This window comes from Protopterus annectens, chromosome 2.part1 (genome assembly GCF_019279795.1).
Source record: "Protopterus annectens isolate FY-2018-M chromosome 2.part1, PAN1.0, whole genome shotgun sequence".
NCBI lineage: Eukaryota > Metazoa > Chordata > Ceratodontiformes > Protopteridae > Protopterus > Protopterus annectens.
The window spans coordinates 921,431,485-921,455,053 of record NC_056729.1 but is presented as its reverse complement, the minus strand read 5'-3'; the positions used below and the strand labels follow the sequence as shown (position 1 = coordinate 921,455,053).

At 39.8% G+C, this 23,569-nt stretch overlaps 1 protein-coding gene across 1 annotated transcript in view; it reads left to right on the top strand.

The window, feature by feature from the left end:
* LOC122794919 (NACHT and WD repeat domain-containing protein 2-like) overlaps positions 1-23,569 on the top strand; it is a 1,236,179-nt gene that overhangs the window by 445,895 nt on the left and 766,715 nt on the right. Inside the window, exon 10 of the mRNA XM_044063511.1 lies at positions 22,569-22,708. Coding sequence (XP_043919446.1) covers positions 22,569-22,708 — 140 coding nt within the window. The remainder of the gene's footprint in view (positions 1-22,568; positions 22,709-23,569) is intronic.

Here is a 23,569-nt window from a genome sequence, read left to right as displayed (position 1 = left end):
ATTGTGTGCACGTGAGGGTTAGGGTGGGGTAGGTGAGTTAGGGTTAGGGCACAGGTGAGGTGACTGTGCGATAGTGACGGACCTTAGGGTTAGGGGTTGGGTTAAGGTAAGTGGATAGTTAGTGGTGTATATATAGTTTAGTGTACGGTTAGGTGTAAGAGTTTAGGTGTATGTGTGTTGATTGCTGTTTGTTTGGTGTGCTTGTGTTGTGTGTATGTGTTTTGGAACAGCATTTTTTTCCCTATGAAAAAATTCACTGTTCTGTATGTTCAATGTTTTAAATTTTCGATTAATAGGGTTCAATATTAGAACTCTCGAAATTTTGAAAGTTCGATATTCTAATATAGACCCCATTATTCATGCTTGTTTTTTTAACTCTGTGTATTCTCCACACCTACACATTCCTTACTTCTTTCCATATTTATGGAGCTTCATTCATTCATCCTCCCTTACTCAATTAATTATTTTGTATCTTTCTCATTCTTGCTCTATCTTCTCTGGCACTTAGGTCTTTATAAATGTCTTACATCCTTTCGTATTCATCTTTTTACATATTTTTATGGTGCTTCCTGTATTCCCCCTCTTCTTTCTTTCTGATCCTGTGACTTCTTGCTCCCTGTGTTTTAAATGTATGCTCTTTAACACATTTTAATTTCACCATTCCTGTTTAAGCAGATGATTCTTCCTTTTCAGCCCCTTAAATCTTTTAAATGTGTTGTTTTCCACCCCATCTCTTTCAGCAGGCCCCTCTTCTCTTTTGTCCTAGATTTGTTCCATACTCCTCTGCCTTTCTTATCAGTCTTCTGTCCCTTCTGCCCCATGGCTCCTCTTTTCCCTTTTATCCACATTATGTTGTCCTACCTCTTCCTAGTCTTGTTTGCTTTCTGGAACTATTCCAGTTCTTTCTCTTTTCTCTCTCTCTTCTGTCTGGGCACCTTTATTTTACCTTGTCTCTCAACAGTGTCAGAGTATTGACAGTGAGAGCATATGTGGGGATGTGTGGCACCCCCCCCCCCGTTTCAGCATTCTGAGATTGTGTCTTGGTATTCTACCTTCCTCCTTTTCTATACTCAGCCAACTACCCCATCACTAGGTCTGTCTATAGGTTTCTTAGTACATGGAATATTACTGGCACAACCATTAGTCTTATCACATTTATTCTCCCAGTACTGTAGTTGTTTGTTTTTTCTCACTTCATATTCTCCTTTGTCTTCATTCTCATTGCATCCAAATTCCTCTTTATTATTTCAGCCATAGTTTCCCTTCCAGAATTCTCAGATATTTTAGGTATTCCACTTCTCTTATACCCCATTTACCTTTGAATCTGCCCATTCTTAGCAGTACTGTTTTATTTTTATTGCATTTTAGCCCAGAATCTGTAACAGACCTGCCTGTTATTGGCATAACTTGCTTTAATGTGTACTATGTATATTTCAAGGTTACTATGCACACATCTACATATAGCAAGCATGTTGTCTTTATCAAACTCTCTTCTTCATTGCCTTTAATAACCTCACCATGTCCAATGCCAACTCTATTATTACTAACATTAATAGAACTGGGGATAGTTTCTATCCCTGTCAAAATCTTCTTTGAATTTCACAACTTCTGAAAGTCCCTCATTAACCACCACAACATCAACTTATGACTCCTTGTAGATGACCTGTATCCATTTCATGAATAATTCTTCCATTCTCCTATCCTTTATCAACTTCCATAAGGAAAGTCGCAAATGTTTTTGTAGGTGGAGTAAAATAGTTCCTACCTTTCCTTTTTCTTTCTTTCTTTTTCTTTCTTTCTTTTCCTCTCTGCTTATGAAGCTCACTGTCTACCACCCATTGCGGGAGTAAGTTATCTAGTCTATCTTCTCTTACTTTGCCTATAGTTTTAAAATGTCCATATTTATTTAAAATGTCCATATTTATTTGGGAAATTAGATGTTAGCTTCCTGGGTCCCTGACACCCTCCCTTACTTTGGTATTACCCCTATCCCTGACTTTCCCATGGAATTTTATATTTTTCCTATTTTCTGTTTTTCCCACTTTACTGTTAATGTTTGCTATCACTTTTCACCTCCCAATGGAAACCCGTCTGTTCTCCCTGCTTTCTGCTTCTTCATTCTGTACTTTGTTTGTGTTTAAACATTAATCTGTGCAATTCCTGTCCTAAGTTTGTAGCTTTGCTCATCTATCTGATATCCTGTTTTATTCTGTACATCTTGGTCCTTTAAGTTTTTAAGTTTTTCCATGTTCTTTATTTTCTCATCTCAGATTCATGTGATCTCACCTTTAACCTTCCTGGATTTGAATTTCAATACTAGCTACTTGTCCATTGTTTCTCCCTTCACCTGCCAGTAATCCTTCCAGCACCAAGTGTGTACTTCTTTGTCGTCATAGCACTTTTTATGCTGAGTCATTCTGTGTCCATTTTCTTTTTTTATATCAGTCTAGCCTATAGTACCCCTACTTCTTTCCTCTCCTTCCTTTTTTCCTATCCCTCCATATCCACAATGTTCCAGTCATTGTGTCCTTGAATCTGTCGCAAAAAATGTCACCCAGTTCCTCCCTGTGCCGTTCATGTTTCTTCTTTTGTTCCTCACAGATCTGCCCTCTCTCCTTTTCTTCTGTTTATCTGGTCCATATCTTTCCTATCCATCCTGCTTTGGACTCTGGTACGTCTTTGGTATCTTTTCCTGCTGCATGGTCTGAGATACACCTAGTTTAGATTTCTGTGCTTTCTATCCCTTCATACTCTTTATCCATTCCCAAAAACTTTGAAAAGACTGCTTGTTCACTATGAACATTATACATGTGCATAACACTATACAGCTCATAGTGTTGTTAAATATCTCAAAATTTGTATCATTCCATTTGTTCAGTTGTGATTATTGATAAAATTACTTTATTTTATTTGTTTCTGGTCTATTCTTCTGTATTAAAATAAATAAATCAAAGGGCACCATGTACATTATCAATACATTTGTTATCATGCATAGAAAATATTAACCACTTTCAAGCGTATAGGTTCATAGGTTCTTAAGTGATTATTAGGCTAATGGCACAAGAGCCTTTACAAGCCTAGCCAATAATACCCAGGAAATGACATTATTATCTCTAATTCCCGGATATGAGCTGAGGTAGAATCAGGGTAGGAGGTCTTCTGTCATTGCAGCCGTAAGACATTATACAGACCGTCTCTGCCAATAAGGGACATGGGCAGTACTCCAGGGTGAATTTGCAGCTCCACATCCATTTATCCAAATTATTTCTGAAGAGAGTGAGGGGATGGGCTTTGTTTTATGAAGATAGCGATTTTATTTGTTTGGGGCTCTGGATTCTCCTAGTGAGGAATTTTGTGGTCTCTCCAGCTGCTGGATGTGCTTTGTGAGGTACATGCCAAAAAGGGCATTGTACTCAATAATGGGTCTTATAAGAGAAAAATACAGGGATGTTATGACCTCCTTGTCCCTGAATGAGATACCCTTACTAATGACTTGGGGGATGTAGAAAGCTTTCCATACAACGGAGGCAACGTGGTGGTCAAAAGTCAGTTTGCTATCAACCTGGGTGCCCAAGTCCCTTACGACTGACTGCATGCTTAGGACCTTGTTATTAATGTACTAATTTGTGGGGACGTCACTCTCTCCAAAGGGGATGATAATGCATTTTTTGGCATTCAGTTTGAGGCCATGTTTCTGGCACCAGTCATTTATTTGGGTGAGACTCTCTTGGAGGATATCCACATCACTAGGGGACTTGATGACGGTGCCCACCTTGCAGTCATTTGCACACTTGGTCATCCATAGCCCATTGGTTTTGGCCTGTATCTCAGAAAAGTATATTCCAAGCAACAGAGGCCCCAAGACTGACCCCTGAGGTACACTGCTAGCTGGGGAGGTCAGGGGAGATGGTGACTTCGAAAGAGACCACTTTGTGGTTGGATCTTACCAGGGAGAATAACACTGTAGAGATTCTGCAGTGGTTACTCATCTTAGTTAATACCAAGTCCAAGATATTATCACCTCTTGTGGGGGCATTTGCATTAACGAAATCAAGGGTGGGAATTTGTATTTTGGCATGAGTAGTTCTTCCAGTCTATGGTTGGATAGTTAAAGTTGCCCAGGATCAGGGTAAAGGATTGAATCTTGATAGGTTCAAAGAGGTCCAGATAGGTGGAGTGGGCATCTTGAGTCAAAGTTTGGGGCCTGTAGCTAGCTATGATTTAAATAGGGGTCTTGTCAATGGTTAACTGCATCTGGAGTGTCTCCTCTGAGTCATACTGTTTGACCAGCCTGGAGGTGTGTATTTCTTTAATATATATTGCATTTCCACATCCTTTTGCTTTGCTGCCCACAGTTTAGGGACTGAATGTATGATAAGATGAGTAGCCTGGTATGGCTGGGGTGCTCTCCACAGCTTTGAACCAGGTTTCTGTGACTGCACAAATGTCAGCATCTTCCAGGGTTAAGAATGCTTGCAATGAGTGCAGTTTCATGGTTAGACTCCTAGCATTTAGCAGCGTGACGTTTAATTTGCATCTTGATGAAAGTTTCATGTTGGTAGTTTTGACCTCATGGCATTGCCTAAAAACGGCACTATGGGGGGGGGGGGGGGGGCAAGAGCCTTTGCCAGAAGCCTGAAGCCCAAGGGAAAGAGATGTCAGAAGCTAAGCCAATTGTTAAAGTCAATCATTTTCTATTTGTATTGAGGCATCATTCTGGGTGACAGTATAATGCTGCTTAAGGCTAGGAACACACCTGCCTGGGACACATATTCAGCGAGCTTGATCATGTCTCTCTTCATATAGTCCAGGGAGGTACATCTCAAGTGATTCATGCCAAGATGTACTACAACAGAGTCATAACAGTACCTATTGTTGAGAGATCTGAGTGCATGGATGATATGGCGGATTCTGGCACCTGACAAACAACTAACTGTGACTTTCTCCTTATCCAGCCTGGTGAAGGGCACATCGGTGTGTCTCACAATGGAGTCTCCTATGACTATCTCCTATGACTAATATGTTTGTTTTATGTTTAGGCCTTAGTGAGACACAGGTGTGTGGACTATGTGTGGTGTGTGGTGTGGTGGGCAGTAGAGTTTGCATGTGTTTTTGCCTTGGAGGTCTCTTTTGTTTGGGTATGTTTTTGATGAGGACCTCCACATATGTGGGTGTGTGTTGTGTAGGTGTGGGTGGTGTTTGAGGTGTGGTGTTTGTGTTGACATCCTTCTCAATGCCAGATACACAGGCTTGTGAGGGAGAGAGCATAGACTCTAGATTCTTAATGCAGTTGCATTTCTCAAAAATTGTGTTCTTAGGTGGTAGTAGTAGTAGTAGAGGGTTGCACGTGTACATCATGCAGTTTCTACACTGTCCCAGGATGCCCATATCGACCAGACTGGTAGGAGAAACCATAGGAAATTGTCCATCCATATTTGTCAGAATCTAAGGGAGAGAGACCAGAGAGAGCTAAGGAGATAAAGGATGGAAGTTCTAAAAGGAATACTACTAGGCAATCACACAAGTGCTACTAAAGGAAATTTGTAGCTGGAATACCACGCAGTGGGTTAAAAATAGTGCAGCTGCGGTGCATGATGTGCAAACAAGCCCAAGTAACAGAAATCTAGCCAATCCTGCTAGCCCCTGCTTTCTCTACCAATCAGCCTGTGCCAGACAAAGGTCCAAGCAGCCCTTCTACTCTCACTAGCAAAGAAGATAGGCCCCTACCAACACAATATGGCTGCCAGAAACACAGAAGGCAAAAACAAACAGCTGTGGATGCAGCAAATCCATATCCCAACTATGCTACTCAATTTAAGGGTTAAGAATACTGTAAAACTCACAAAAAAGCACATAATAACCAATTACAGACAAAACAGAACTCACAGTATAAAAAAATACAGGTAAACAGTAATTAAGTGCAGTAAAATGCTGTTAAACAGTAATGAATTGCAGTAAATAGCAATGAAATACAGTTAAGCAGTAATGAAATGTAGTTAATCAGTAAATTGCTTTAAACAGTGGAAATGTGATAAATTAGCTCACAATCACAACAGTAAATAACAGCTCAAATAAAGCAGCAATTCAGTAGAATACTGTTATCAATTTAATCAGGCTACCGACAAGCAGTAACAAATGCCACAAACTAAATGCGGTTGAACACCTAAGCACAAGCAAAATGAAATAGGAAGAGGTACAATATTTTTTTTAGCAGAAAGTGAGGAGACAGAAGGTAATTCATGGTTAAGAAGCTAAAGGGGTGGGCCTTCACAAGTGATCACACTGTACTCAGTAAAAAGAGCTGATGCAATGGGTGGGTCTTCACAACTGATCTCACTGTACTCAGTAGAATGAGCTGATCCAATGGGACTGGGAGGAGTGTCCAATATCAAATTTATAGTAGAGGCGGGCAACTCAAAAGCCACTGAGCTTTAAGACAAAAACAACAGGTAAAAGTGGATACAAGATCAGAACATAGGTAAGGATTCAATTAACTAAGCCTAAAACTAGATAGTGCAGTGGTGCAGCTGTAGCATTGTTGCTTCACAGCAAGAGGTTCTCTAGTGTGATTCTCAGCTGGAGTGCTTTCTGTGTTGAGTCTGCATGTCCTCCCTGCATTCATGTGGGTTTTCCATGGGTACTCCGGTTTCCTCCCATGTTACAAACATATGCATCAAAAGCATTTTTCCCTGGGCCTCCGCTGAAAATTGACTTTGTTCCAAGTTGGACTTTCCCGATAAATAAAAATACAGTTTAAACAGATATGCAGCAAATATTGTTTTAGTTAATCAGAAGTGCAGAAAAAACAATTAAAAATAAAGCACTTATCTTTTGTAGTCTCACTGCAGGTTTTTGGAAAACAGCAGAGCAAGGGCTGAAGGCCTAACTCACTGCAGCTTAGAACAAACAAGCACAACTTGGGTTAAACGCTGGCTATTTAAGGCAGAGAAACAGGAACCAGCCAATGTTCAGATTATCCAAACAAAAAATGCTAAACAGAACCCTGTAGCAGTAACTCTAATTAGATCAGACCAAACTGAAACCCCCTTCCACGAAGCAACAGCTAGGCCTCTCTAGACAAAAGATTAACTGTACTACAAGCTCCAAAGGTCACAAACAGTACTAGATTCAGCTCTATGCTAGTGATTTTCATGTGCAGCAACAAGTAAAATGAACAGAACAAGCAGAAAAACAAGGAGAAAAAGATCAGAACAGAGGTAAGGATTCAAATCACTAAGCCTAAAATACAATTGCACAATTTAAACATATATGCAGCAAATATTGTTTTCATTAATCAGAAGTGTAGAAATTTGAAAATAAGCACTTATCTTTTGTAGTCTTACAGCAGGTTTCTGAAAAATGGCAGAGCAAAGACAGAAGGCCTAACTCACTGCAGCTTTGAGTAAACAAGCAAGTTCTGTTAGAGTCACAAATAAGGTTCAGGTCCATGGAACACATAACCATCGTATATTTTTTTCTTGCAAATATGTAATATTTTCCTCAGGGCTGAATCAGAGAATGCCTTGTAGGTCAGTCATTAAGTCCCCTGTTTGTAAATGATATGGGACAGAGTAAAGCTATAGGGCTTTTAGTCGTACTGCATGACATGTGTCTTACATTTTGTGTTTTTTTTTTTAATTAGAAACCTCTGGGGCTGCTCCAGTTGGTGTAAGCACTTGGTTATGCACATGCAGAAGGGAGCATTATACTTGATTATGGTTCTGATAATAGCAGAGTACAATGGCACAATGACTTCTTTTCATCTTGATGCCATGCCTTTACTTACAAGTTGAGCCATGCAGAAAGATTTTCTCACTACTGTAGCTACCTGGTGGTCAACAGTTAGGTTACTAGCTGTCTGTGTTACTAGGTCCCTTGCTACTAGGTCTAGTTTTAGGGTTGTGCTATCAGTATCATAATTTGCAGGGGCATCTGATTTACTGAAGGGTATGGTTATGCATTTTTTAACATTTAGTCTCAGATCATGGTTTTGGAACCAGTTGTTTATTATTTGTAGGCCTGTTTGTGGAATATCAAAATCTTTTGGAGATTCGGTGATTGCGCCCAGCTTACAGACATCAGCAAACTTGGTAAGGAGGAAGACCCCAACACTGGCTTTCACTTCAGAGAAGTATACACCAAACAGGAGGGGTCCCAACACTGAGCTCTGTAGGACACCATTAGTAACAGGTTTCTTATCGGAAGCTGAGTCACCTTTCTGGGCAACATGTGCCCTATCAGTGAGACATTTGGCTATCCATCTGACCATGTAGGGTTAATGCCTAACTCTGTCAGTTTATCTATAATCCCTGAGTGGGGGATTGTGCCAAAAGCTTTGGCCAGATCTAGATAAGTGGTGTATACTGTTTTGCGCTTATCCATGGCCCTGGTGATTTTCTCGAAGTCCACCAGATTTATCAGGCAAGCGCACCCTTTGACAAACCCAAATTGGGTCTGGTGCAGTATTTGGAGAGTTCCTATGTCAGTATTGATCAGGTCCATGATAATTCTCTTCATAGCCTTGCAGATAAGACTGGTCAAGCTTATGGCTCTATAGTTCCCTGGATCAGTTGATGGGCCCCCCTTGCGGAGAGGGAAAACTGTTGCAGTCCTCCATTCCATCTGGAGGCTGTGGTTAAAGAGGGGTTTCTTGTGGTCTGATAGATTCTGTTTTAAGCAATTTAAGAAGCATCCTGTTATGTTGTTGGGACCCATGGAGGCTGTGTTTTTGGCTTTAGCAAGCACAGTAGGACTAGTTTCATCATAATGATCAGTAGGGGGATGATTGCAGGTGTTTCTTTGGGTGTGGTAGGAGGTGATGTGGGTGGAGTTTGAACTGAACTTGTCAGCCAGCAGATTTGCTGTAGTTTCAGGCTGGATGTAAGTGTTGCCGTTCATGATTAACTCTACGCATTACTGAGCATTTCCCCTGAGGTTATGAACATAGTTAAGAAAAGCCTTATGGTTATCTTACTCCTGGGAGGCTGTCTTTACTTCATAGTTTGCTTTGGCAGATTTGACTAGCTCTCTAATTTTTTTTTAGACTAGCGAGTATCTTTTTGCACCTTTCCTTCTTAGTTTTGTTGAGGATTTTTTTTTTTTGTTGAATAGCCTATTTATGCTGGGGATCCACCAGGGTGTCTTATTTTTGGCAGTAATCATAGGTTTGACTCAGCCAGGTAATGTCTCCTCTATACAGCTATGAATGTGGTTGTATAGTGCTTATGTGTACAGTTCAGAGTAGGCCTCAGTGTTATCCAGGTTTGGAGGGGTGTGGAAGTTTAACGAGCTGTTACTTAGTCTGAGGTAATTGGCCTTAGCAAAGTTCTTAACAGGTTTGTAGTTTGACAGGGGTTCTAAGTTAGTTTTAATACTAAAGGAGATAATTTTCACACTGAGCTAATCAGAGGAAGTCGGAGGAAGGGCTCTGAGCTAACAAATCTGAGATATATAACATTAAGTGTCCTGTTTTTTGCTTATTTCTGTGTTATTTATAGCACTTTTATTTTACTCAGTGTGTGTGAGGTATTAAGTAGAATTTTCTACAATTGTTAAGCATCTGGTTGGGTTTGTTTGTTCTGATTTCCTGTTAGGAGTATATCATGTAACTTGTTTGCATTTAAAAGCATTCTCTAGAGTCTCATTGATCCTTTAAACATTTCTGCAGTTTTTTCTACCTAAGTGTTGGCAGTGTAGCATTGTCCATACTCAGGCTTGTGTTTTGGGCCTAGTTGTTTATTAGTAGAGGCTGTGTTTCTGAGCACATGTCCTAGGTCATCATAGCTTAGCCAAGGCCAGTATAGCATTTCAGTGAGAGTGAATTGATTGTGGTCATTGGCTGACTGGGGTTGCGTGGACTACGCCTTGGAATAAGCACCTCATTGGTTCTTTCAAGCTTTTTTTTTAAAGTTGTTTCAGGTTTCAACTTTGTTACTTGTGACTGTTTCTGCCATTTCACACTGAACTAATCGGAGGAAGTTGGAGGAAGGGCTCTGAGCTAATGAATCTGCGATATATAACATTAAGTATCCTGTTTTTTGCTTATTTCTGAGTTATTTATAGCACTTTTATTTTATTCACTGTGTGTGGGGTATTAAGTAGAATTTTCTACAATTGTTAAGCATCTGGTTGGGTTTGTTTGTTTTGATTTCCTGCTAGGAGTATATCATATGACTTGTTTGCATTTAAAAGCATTCTCTAGAGTCTCCTATCTGTTTATTTTATTTTTTATTAGTTATTTATTTATTTATTTGCAGTTGGTTTACCAGGATAGTCCATTGGACCAAGATGAACCCGTTTTCAATGGAGTCCTGGGGAGAAAAGCTCCAGTAACAAGGTTACAATAGGTTTTAAATTAGATTACAATATTTACAAGTGATACAGCTTAGAGCATGACATTTCAAGTAGTATAGCTCAAGCAAGGTTACAAATAGGTTTTAGGTTATATTACAATATTTACGAGTGATACAGCTTAGAGCATAATGTTACAGTAGTACAGACAGGTGATGAATGTTACAGGAGATACATACTGGAAAAGAAAACATTTCTGTATATGTACTGAGAGGTCCTAAACTCTTAGGAAGTATGAAAGTATGACATATTATAATACAGGTTTAGTAGAACAAGCAGAGAATGTAGGAGTTAGGAGAGGCAGTAAAGGAAGTTAGTGGAAAGGTGGGGAAAAATGGATTGCCAGTGTATATTATGATGGATGAGAGCAGGAGCATTCCCACTGGGACAGTAGGTGAGAGTGAAGAGAATTTTTGAATGTGAAGTGGTTAGAGGTGATACGAATGGATGGAGGTAGGGAGTTCCAGAGACGTGCTAGACCATAGGATAGGAGATTTTTACCTGGGGGACGGGTTGGTTTGTGCAATTCTATTAGGTTTTGGTTGTTAGATCTTAGTACTCTGTTGGGTAGGTGCATTTTAAAGGTAGAGGAAAGGGATGGACACAGTAGGAGATTGAAAATGAGTTTATGTGCAAGAGTCAGTTGAGTATAGGTGAGATGATTGGATAGTTCTAGCCATTTTAGTTTGTGGAGAGAAGAACAGTGGTGGCTAGATGATTTGTGGCTAGTAGCGAATTTGGCGATTTTATTGTAACATGAGGAAAGTTGTGTTTTAAGGGAAGATTGTAGGTTAGTTAAGAGTGGGGCTCCATAGAGAAGGGAGGGGATTAAAAATGAGGTAGAGAGAGTGATTTTAGTAGAGGGTGTGAGGTAATGATTTTGTCGGTAGAGCATGCCTAATTTTTGTTGAGTTTTTTTGATACTTAGTTGTAGGTGGGAGTTGAATTTAAGCTTACTATCAATTTGGACCCCAAGTAATTTAGTCTCAGACACCAATTCCAAAGATGTGTTGTTCTGACTAGTGATAGAAAATGTGTTTGTATTGATAGAGGTGACTTTAGTGGGAGTGAATACCATTAATTTGGTTTTAGAGGCATTTAGTGCTAGGTGATTATTTTTCATCCATTGTTCTATGATTGAGAATGCATCTTGTGTAAGCTTTTGCAGCATAGGGAGGGATGTGGCAGAACAGATAATAGTTGAATCATCTGCATATTGGATGCTATTTGAGAAAGGGATAGAATTACGGAAGTCATTTATGAATATATTAAAGAGGAGAGGACCTAGTGTGGAACCTTGAGGAACTCCAGTTGGGGTAACAAGGAAAGAGGAGGTGGCCTTTTTCCATTTTACTGATTGATATCTATTAGATAAGTAACTGGAGAACCAGTTCAAAGAAGAGGAGGATAGGTTAAGTTGAGAGAGTTTAGTTAGAAGAAGTTTGTGAGAGATAGTATCAAAGACCTTAGAGAGGTCAAGTAGGAGGGTAGAGACAATATGACCAGAGTCTCTGGCTTTATTTACAGTTTCCAGGAAGGAGAGGAGGGCTGTCATAGTGCTATGACCAGGTCTAAAACCATGCTGTGTTGGAGTTAATAAGTGATTGTCTGAGAGATATGGTAGGAGTTGTAGTTGGATACATTTTTCTAGGAGTTTAGAAATGGGAGATAGGATAGCGATGAGACGGAAATTAGTTGTATTGTTATTATTACCACCTTTATGTAAGGGTATGATAAAAGCCTTTTTCCAGATTTGGGGTACTATGTTTTGAGGATAGACCGGTTAATTAGAATACTAATGGGGTAGGCAATGGCTTCTGCAGCTATGCTAAGAAAGTATGACGGGATGTTGTCTGGGGCTTTAGAGCAAGGCTTCGTTTCTGAAGGAGTTTTTTTATGGTGGATATGGGTATAGGTTTGAATGAGAAAGGAGAGGAAGGGGTAGAGAGGGTATTAGAGGATGATGATAGTGGAGAAGAAGAGAGTGTAGTAGTAGGAGTGGAGGTAAAAGTGTTAGTAGAGGAAGTTGAGGGTGAAAAGGAGGGAGTGGTGTTGTTAGAGAATGTCAAGGTTAATTTAGAAATGGAATTAATGAAAGAGTTAAATTGCTTGGCCAAATCTATGTCAGGAGCATTGGTGTCTGGGCTGGGGTTGTCTATTTTGCCGGGATTGATAAGAGTAGCGACTCTTTTCCAGAATTTCTGAGGGTTTGTTTTATTGCTGTTTTGGAGTATGGAGAAGTAATTTTGTCGGTCAGTGATAATAAGCTTTTTTACTTTAATTCTAAGTGTCTTATATTCGTTATGAATGAGGGGAATGAATGAATTTGTTTAAACATTTCTGCAGTTTTTTCTACCTAAGTAGTGTTGGTAGTGTAGCATTGTCCATACTCAGGCTTGTGTTTTGGGTCTAGTTGTTTGTTAGTAGAGGCTGTGTTTCTGAGCACATGTCCCAGGTCATCATAGCTTAGCCAAGGCCAGTATAGCATTTCAGTGAGAGTGAATTGTTTGTGGTCATTGGCTGACTGGGGTTGCCTGGACTACGCCTTGGAATAAGCACCTCATTGGTTCTTTCAAGCTTTTTTTTAAAGTCATTTCAGGTTTCAACTTTGTTACTTGTGACTGTTTCAGCGATTTCACACTGAGCTAATCGGAGGAAGTCGGAGAAAGGGCTCTGAGCTAACGAATCTGAGATATATAACATTAAGTATCCTGTTTTTTGCTTATTTCTTAGTTATTTATAGCACTTTTATCTTACTCACTGTGTGTGAGGTATTAAGTAGAATTTTCTACAGTTGTTAAGCATCTGGTTGGGTTTGTTTGTTCTGATTTTTGTTTCCCACCCTCTTTCCCTCTTGGTATCTTGTTTTTATACTTGGTGGCTTTGCAGTTGCCCACCCCTACTGTAAATTTGATCTGGGACACTCCTCCCAGTCTAGTGTCATTACCTCATTCTACCTATTCCAGGGAGAACATTTGAGAAGGCCAACCCAGTTAGCTTCTACTCCTCCTTTCCCCTTTACAAAAAAAAAATTCTAAGCTTGTTTCCTGCCTTTCCTATAAGTTGTCTAGTCCAGATACAGATTTGCTGTATCCAGGACTGTTTGTAAGCTTCTGAGCCCCCAAGCCTTTCTGTGTTGGAGGGAAGCTTTTTAGCTTAATTTTGTTTCTTAGAACTAGCCAGTTGTCTAACTGCAGCACTCAAATCTGTTTCTTTGAGCTCAGCACTTGTTCAGAACTCATTATAAGCACTAATTAAGCTACAAATTATTACAGCACTCAACTTTCCTCACTTGTCTAGAGGAAAACAGCTTTTAGTACTTAATAAATAAGCACCTATCCAGGCATGTCTAAGGGTCAGCACCCAGTGTTTTCTCCTGTCTACCTGATGAATCTGGGCATCTTGGGGCAATGCAGCAATTGCTTCATGTACACAGACAACTCTCTCCTCCTACCACCCAACATTACAACCTGTGAGAGATGCACTTATATAACCAAACTGAAAGCAAAGCTCTCTTCACCCAAGACTGGACTAAACAGTCAAGAGGAGAAGGTAAACACTTGCACCACACCACACTCATCACAAAATCCCTCAAAACCTACACCACCAAAACACACACATAGAAACACAAAACACACACCTACATTTGTGGAGGCTCTCAAAAAATAGCTACCCAAGCAACAGGGACCTCCAAAGCAGAAACACAAGCAACCTCCACCCCCCAACACAACCCAAATGACACATAGCCCACAAACTCAGTGTGCCACTCAACCACAGCCCATGAGGCATAACAACGTACCTAACACTCTAGTCATAGGTGACTCTATAGTCAGGCACACTGATGTTCCACTCACCAGGCTAAACAAGGAGAAAGTCACTGTCAGCTGCCTGTCAGGTGCCAGGATCCACCACATAATGCATGTACTCAGGTCACTCCACAGCAAGTACAAATATGACTCTGTCATTGTCCATGTTGATGTGAATGACCTGAGATGTACCTCCCTGGACTACATGAAAAGAGACATGGAGGAGCTTTCTGATGTTGTATCCCAGGCAGGTATGACCCTAGCCCTGAGTAGCATCCTGCCATCACCCAGAATGATACCACAGTACAAGGACAAAATGATTGACTTCAACAATTGGCTAAGCTTCTGGTGTCATTCTAAGGGGATCCAGTATCTATCTGCCTGGGATGACATGATCGACAAACTACAATGCTTTGCCAGAGATGGACTGCACCTGTCACCCTTGGGATTCCGGATACTGGCTAAGGCTCTTGCCATCCCTATAGTGCCATTTTTAGGTAAGATTCAAATGACAAATTCACCACTGTAACAGGTACAAGCAAGCAAAATCTGAGGGTAATGCTACTCAATGCTAGAAGTCTAAACCTCAAAATGCACTCACTCGAGGCACTCCTTAAAATGGAGAACATCGACATCTGTGCAGTGACAGAGACCTGGTTCAAAGCTCCAGAGAGCACCCCTGCATTACCAGGCTATAATTCATGCCACACATTTCGGCCACCTAACTTGGACCAAAGCACTAAAGGCGGAGGCATGTCCATATTCATTAAGGATATCCACACCTCCAGGCTAGTTGCTCTGCATAATGCATCTGAGATTATCCAAGTGCAACTAACATTGCAAGACCGCAATGCAAATTGTAGCTTGCTACAGATCTCCCACCATGCCCCAGGATTCCCACTCCTCATTTCTTGATACACTGGAAAATATTAGGGTACAACCTAACACCCTAATAATGGGTGATTTCAACTACCCCACCATTAACTGGGAAAACTACTCATGTACCAACTCTTGTGCTCAACGTTTTCTGGAATTCATAAATTCCAATGCCTTGGATCAACTTATCCACACCCCCACCAGGGGCAGCAATATCCTAGACCTGGTCATTACCAACATGGGCAACCGGTGTTCCATACCAGAGGTCAATTCTTTGTTGGTCAGATCCGACCACAAGCAAATCACCCTAGACATCCACATCTCAGCCCCGTTAGGCAAACCACCGTAAAAAATTTCTCCAAAGCCAACTTCACGCTTCTTAAGACAGAAGTGGCAAACTTCACGACACCCATGCTGATGGACACTAGAGATACGACTGCTGAATCCTATACAATTGCACTTTATAAGCACTTACACGAGTGCATGGATCATGCAATCCCTAACAGAACAAAGATGCTATCATCCAAAAAAAGGAAGCCAATCTGGTGGTCCCCTGCTGTAAACAAACTCTACAACAAAAGAAAGAAACTGTTGCAAAAAAGAGTAAAATCCCATGATTGGAGAAACTCCATGGTCAGCCTCAGTAAGAAGCTGAGATCCCTCATAAAATCCTCCAAAGCTAGTTACGAAAACAAAATCGCCACTGATTCTAAAGACAACCACAAAGCATTCTATAGCTATGTCAAGAATCTCAGTGGGAACACTCATATCTGCTCTGAGTTACTGCACAATGGCACTAAATATACAGAACCAACTGATATTGCCAACATCCTGGCAGATAGGTTCAGTGCTAACTTTACCCCTCTCTCATCCCCTAAAGGGCCCATCTCTATACCGGAAGAATGCAAAGTACCTGTAATCACGGCTGCACAGGTAAAAAACACACTCTCCAAAGCCAAGAACACAGCATCCATGGGAACTGACAACATCCCAGGCTGCGTTCTACATAAACTACAGAATGAACTGGCACCCCACCTAAGTACCTTGTTCAATCATAGCCTCACCTCAGGCTTTGTGCCCATTGAATGGCGCACAGCAACAGTTATCCCACTCCACGAAGGGGGAGCCACCACGGTCCCTGGGGACTACTGCCCCATTAGCCTGACGAGCCTGGTCTGCAAGGTTATGGAGCGTATCATCATGGAACTTATAAACAATGTCATTGGTAATCTCCAAACTCTGGACCCTACCCAGTTCAGGTTTGTAAAAGTCAGATCATGTCTTCTAAACCCGATAGACATCTTTGAAGCAGTCACCAAAGCTGTAGATGAGAGTAAGGTGGTACACACAGCCTATCTAGATCTTGCCAAGGCTTTTGACACCATCCTCCATGCTGGAATTATATACAAACTCACTAAACTAGTTATAAATCCCTATGTCACAAGATGGGTTGCCAACTGGCTCACTGACTGAACCCACACTGTGAAAGTAGCAGACTCTAAATCCAACTTCAGACCAGTGACAAGTGGAGTACCACAGGGTTCAGTCCTAGGTCCTCTCCTGTTTGGTATCTACTTTTCTGAAGTACAGGCTAACACAGAAGGTCTTTGGCTAACAAAGTTCACAGATGACTGCAAACTAGAAGTCATAATCAAATCTCTTAACGATGTGGACATCCTACAAAAGGGCCTCACTGAGACAGATGCCTGGTGTCAAAGCCATGGCCTCAAGCTCAATGCCAAAAAGTGCATTGTTATCCCTTTTGGTAAAAACTCTGTACCCATGAACTACCACATAGGTGGTAGTCTACTTAACACTGAAAGTGTGATAAGAGATCTTGGGAGGACACAGGTGGACAGTAGTCTCTCCTTTGATAATTACATTGCCACAGTAGTCAGGAAATCCTTCTATGTGGCACACCTCATCATAAAAGGTTTCTCATCCAGGAAAAAAGAGGTCATTGTTCTCCACTACTCATCACTCATTTGACCCATTATAGAGAACAACACCCCTTTTGGTATGTACCTCACAAGACATCTACAACAACTGGAAAGGCCACAGAAATACCTCACAAAGAGGATTACCGGCCTCAAACAGATGCCCTACACAGACCGTCTCAAAAAACTCCAGCTTTACTCTGTTGCATATCGTCTACTCAGAGATGATCTCTGCCTAACATCTAAAGCTGTGTCAAACCCAGAGCTGTTGGACATGCTCCACGTAAAGAAATCCCGATTCCTCCAAACTACATGCTCTAGGAACCTAAACCTTGTCACCACAATAAACAGAACATACTGGAGGGATAGATTCCTATCTTAGAGACTTCCCATACTCTGGAACAAACTACCTATCTATATCAAACAAAGCTCCTCATTAGCACTCTTCAAGAAAAATCTTGATGATTGGATGGGAGATAGGAAATTCACCCCGAGGATCACTTCTGTGGCTCTGCTTGACAGGGGCACAGGAAAATAATTTTCTTGGGTGGCAAAAGCCAGGGTACCGTATGGCTAGGCTTATATAGGCCCTAGGGCCAATAGTCTAGTACCTACCTATGAACCTATGAACCTATTTTATGGTCAGATCTTACCAGAGAGGAGTTAATGCATGGGAGGGAGCAGCATTCCTCCATGTTCATGAGTAGTAGGTCTAGGATATTTGTACTTCTAGTTGAGAGCTAAATAGTTGCTCCAGGGTGTTTGTATTGACTAAGTCCAAAAACCTCTGAGCAAGTAAATTATGAGTCGTATAAGTCTCCTAGTTTATGGAGGAGTAGTCAAAGTCACCCATAAGTATGGTATTAGGCTGAGACTCCAGTAGGTTTAGGTAAGAGGAGTGATTTTCCAGACTCGTTAGGGGATCTGTAGCTGGCAAGAATGTGATAGGGGTCGCACCTACTGTTAGTTGGCATGGAGCAGCTAAAGCAAGTCATATTGAACCAGTCTAGCAGTGTACTTATCCTTTATGAATACTGAGACAACTCCTCCCTTTGTTTTTCTCTAAGTTGAGGGGGACTGAAATGTAAGAAAGGCACTGTAGCCTTTGATAGCTGGGGTGCTCTCCATGGCTCTGAACCATATTTCCGTGACTGCACATATGTCTGTATCCTTCAAGGTGAGGAGTGCTTCCAAGGAGTGAAGTTTTTTATTTAAACTCCTAGCATTGAACAGTAGTAGCTTTAGGAAGTCATGAGTGATTTTGTTATATTGGAGGGGTTAACAACTTGGCACCACCTAAAAACAGGCACTTTGGAGATAGATAAAGTTTTTGCCAGTATCCAGAAGCCAAGTAGTGGCAAGGGCAAACCATTTCTGGCAAAGCATTGTGGTTTGTCAGTCATGTCTCCCCAGGCTGACAGATATTTTATCCTCTTGTTGTGACACCAGAAACTAAGCCAATTGTTGAAATCAATCATTTTTTTGCTGGTACTGTGGCATCATCATTGGTGAAGGTAGGATGCTGCTCAAGGCTAGATTCATACCCACCTGGGACACCTATTCAGAGAGCTCCATCATGTCTCTTCATATAGTCCAGTGAGGTACGTCTTAGGTCGTTTATGCTCACATAAACTATGACCATGGCATACTGTTACTTGTGGCTTAAAGTCCTAAGCACATGCATAATCTGGTGGATCCTGGCTCTAGACAGAAAGCTCACTGTGATCTTCTCTTTGTTTAGTCTGGTAAGGGGGATATCAGTATGTGTTACAATAGAATCACCAATACCTAGATAGATGATTTTTAGAGTTATGCGTTGTGTAAGCTGGTGTCTTTTTTGAGTGTGTTTTGGGCCACTGAGAGATGGTTTAGAAGGTCTTGGAGGTCTGGGTAGATTACAAGTGAGTACCTCCACATATGTGGGTCTATGTGTTTGTTCCTTTGTGTTGGCAGTGACTGCTTTGGATGTTTAACCCTGATAACCCAGTTTGCATTTTTCTTCTGTGTATGTGAGAGCTTTGCCCCCAATAACATTGTGTATCTAAATCTCTCACACACTGTTTGTTCTAAAATTAAATGGTTGCCAGTGAATATGAGGCAGTTACTACACTGCCTCAGGATGTGCATATTCACCAGGTCAGAAACAGAGATGATAGGGAAATGCTTATCCATTATACCAGATCCTTAGAAAATGGGAAGGAGTAGGGGAGAGTCACTGAAAGTTCTAAGTGAGAGCATTTAGTAGCATATTATAAGATGATCTGCAGTGCTACTGCTCTCTGTGAAAACTGGCAGCTCTTTGAGGAGCTATGAACAGTGGGAGACTATGGACAACATTTCCTATACAGGATTTTTAAACTGGAGACGTTTGCATTGTTCACAGCTTTGTAAGTAACAACTGCAAAATATCACTTTAAAAAGAACTGTTTAGCCCGACATCCTTCAGCTTATATAAACCATAGTTAGGCCAGTAATGACTATGTAAAACATTACTTGCATGTTTCAGTATAGCCATTTTCAGATTAGAAGACATTACATCTTAATAATAATCTACTGACCTCCTTTATCTTTATTAGCCAATATTCAGTTGATTTGCATTTGTAATTAAGATTGGGTAACAAAATCTAAAAGTATGTTACTACAGGCTTCAAAAAACAAACTTATAATTGCTGCAGGTACTAAACTTTTTCATAGGTTATTATTATGAAATTGCCATCAGTCATGTACTTAGTTTCTTGTAGTACAATGGCACATTGTTAATGATGTTCATAAAAATATTTTGAAAGTTTCTCATTCACATTAAAATATTTTTTTATATTATAATCAATGAATTGTGTGGCAAGATTTTAGCCTGAATGCTGTATTTTGAACATTATTAACCCATGATCTATTTGCTTTTAATGTTGAATAAAGGCATGCCTAGATTTAGCCAAAGCTTTTGACACAATCCCCAACTCAGACGTAGAAGAAAAGCTAAATAAACTGTGAATAAACCCCTATATCACCTGCTGGATTGCCAACTGGCTCACAGATAGGGTACAGGAAATTCAAATAGGGGAAGTTATCTCCACAAACAGACCAGTCACCAGTGGGGTCCCCTAGGATTACATGCTGGGATCACTCCTGTTTGGCATTTACATTTCTGAAGTAAAAGCCAATACCAAAGGGCTCTGGATGACTAAGTTTGCAGATGACTACAAGCTAGGAGCAGTCATTGAATCCCCAAATGACTTAACCATCCTTGAGGAAGGTTTGTCCAAATACATAACTGTGCCAAAATCAGAGACAAACTAAATGTCAAAAAATGCATTAATGTATCCTTTGTGTAATCATTTATCCCAGGAAACTACCACACAGGCAGTAACCTTTTAAGAGCTGACCCAGTTGTTTGGGATTTGGGAACTTATGCGGACAGTGACCTAACTGTTGACCAACATGTGCCCATTGTCATAAGAAAGTCCTTCTATATTGCACATCTTATAAACAAAGGGATTGTGTCTAGACCTAGGGATACCATTGTCTCCGTTCACTCAGCCCTCATTAGGCCAGTCATTGAGTATAATACCACCTGTGGCATGTATCTGACCAGACGCATGCAACAACTGGAATGCAGACAGAGATACTTTACTAAAAGGATACAAGGCCTGAACAACATGTCCTACATGGAATGACCCATAGCCCTGTCACTAGACTTGGTGTACTATAGACTGCTAAAAGGTGACCTGTGTCTGGCATACAAGGCATCTTCTGACCAAATACTGATGGATTTCCTGCACATCAACAAGTCAGATAGCATCAGAAATAATCAATCTTGGGATCCAAACCTCTTTTGCAACATCAACGAAATGGTTTGGAGGGACACGTATATCTCACAGAGGATATTGCTGCTCTGAAACAGACTCCCCATCCACATAAGACAAAGCTCATCCCTGTCCATATTCACATGCTATTTGGATCTTTGGATGGAAAACAGAACGTTTACACAAGGACTGCTTACTAGACAGTGGCAGCTAATAAATGCTTTATTCCATGCATGGGTCCCCTCAAATTATCTATGGTATGATCCCAGCTATTGTACAATTTGTCCAAACACCAAAAAGGCACCAATAAGCTAAAAATTCCAGCAAACCTTGGATCCTGGTTGCAAAAAAAAAAAAAAAAAACCTTTATTGATAAAACTTGACCAAAACAAGAATGTAAAATCGACAATACACTCCACAAGAAACTAAGCGCTTTCACCCTCGTACTTAGGGCATCATCAGAGTACAAACTTCATTTCAAATCATCCCTTAAATACTAAATACTGAAACATTTAATGGATAATAGGAATTCATTAAACAATTAATTAAATCATTAAATAAAACAGTTCGTCTTTTTAAAAGAACAAAGAAAACCATAAAAAAAATGTTTTCAAGAACTGTTTGAAGGAACAAAAGATAGGTAACAATGCCATTTACATCAACAAAGGTAAATGTTAAAATGGTAAGAATCTAGATGTAAATATAAGTGTGAATGTAAATATAAATATGAATATAAAAATGAGAATAAATATGTAAATGTTAAATATAAATATAAATATGTTGTAAAATTAATTTCATGTATATGAAAAAGGTATATGTAAAATTTATAAATATTGTTAAAATTATAAATGAATAAGCACATGCTAAATCACAATTGCTAAACCTATTGATAAATATATACAAAATATAAATAATTGCATAATGTTGAATGAAAATTAATGTCAATAAGTTCTAGTAATGATAGAAAATACTCTTACGTATATGTTTATATAAAATGTGATCTTAGTTTAAGAATACTGGAAATTGATATTTGTTCATTAATGCCAGGCCATTTGCTGGCGTTGAGCCTTAGTTGCCATAAGCACTCTTTTGCTTCTAGCATGTTTTTTTCGTCACCACCTTTATGTATATTGTGTGGTATTCTATCAATGACGAGAAAAAGAAATCTTTTGAAATTAGAACAATTAATACTATGATTGTATAACGTACTAGTTGTTTTATGTTTTTTGATGTCACTCAAATGTTCTATGATACGTGTTTTTAACTTTCTAATAGTTTTACCTATGTAAAATGCTTGGCAAACTGTGCAAGACGCAGCATAAACAACCATAACAGAGTTACAATTACAATGGCCTGGACATCTAATGGTCTTCCCATAATTAGAAATAGAAATATATGGACCATCATTGATAAATCTACAAACATGACATGCACCACATTTGCTCATCTTAGAATTTTTGAACAAGTCAATGTTAATGTTATTTTCAAACAAATTTTTCAGGTTTTTACCTCTACTATAAGTGATTTTAGGTTTGTTACCTAAAATACCAGCATTTTTAGCTTAATGATCCCAGTTATTATCATTAGGGATAATATATAATTATTGACCTTTACTGGGGTAATAACTCTGTAAGTCAACGTAATTAACTTTCTACAGCAGGAACAGAATTAGCAGGTGGATTTAGTTTGAGAAAACATGTTTTAATGTGCAAGATAAGAAATGCAATAGTATGTTGACGCAGACTGAGACCAAAACAAATGTATTTACTTGTCTTTCTCGTGTATGTATTTGGTTTTAGCTGCATCATACAAACATCTTGGAGTACGGTGTAAGCTGGGGCAATGATGGTATCAACCCTGGGACCAATCGATCACATACCTACTATATTGAACGCCTGTGCAGCGATTTTCAAACAATTATTACTAATCAGTACAACAAGTAAGTATATTATAGTTTATTACAGGACATGAAACACAGCTTTCATTGGTATTTATTTCATCTGAAGTTCTAATTTGTGGAAATTGCCTAAAAGGTAAGGCAAATGTGAGACAGAAAATCCATTTGTATGTGTAGGGGGAAGCAGTTAATGAGGGCCAACATTATTATCACTGCTCTTTACCACACAGATATATTCCTCTTTTGTTACAGTAACACTGTTACTGAAGTGACCCTTTGTCCTCAGGTATCTCAGACTCAGCACATCCAACACAGATGCCCTACAACTTTCAGCACCACAAGTGTTGGTGCTATTTCTGCATGCTTCCACTTAGCACTTTTCACTTCTTATTGTGCCTTGACACTAATGGGCTGTGGCTTCCTTACATACCTCTCAGCTGTCCTGATTTTCACAGAATGGCTAGATTTTTTGCCTCATATTTTTGGTCTGTTCCTCGTAAAATTGGTGGTTACAATAGGTACTAAGGTACAAGGTACTAAGATTGTTAATTTAGGATACACTAGACTGGAGACGTCGACTACTGTTTGTCACTCGTTATTCCTGTTTTCATATTTATTTTCATAGTTGAGTAAGTAGCATGTTATTGAGGAGGACAATGTCAAATGACATAATAGCACACCAGAAAATACACTGCCACTGTCCTTGTATGATGCTCTGTACTAGATGTTACTAATCATCTGCTAGTAATTATGAAGGTAATGCAGCATTTCCATACCTGCATTCATTCGTATTACAAATCCAAGTGACTTACAAATTATTGCATGACATTGGCTGAAATTTCACATGATGTTAAAGAAAACTGTCACTAAATCTTGTAAGTTACATGACTTGAGAGATATTGG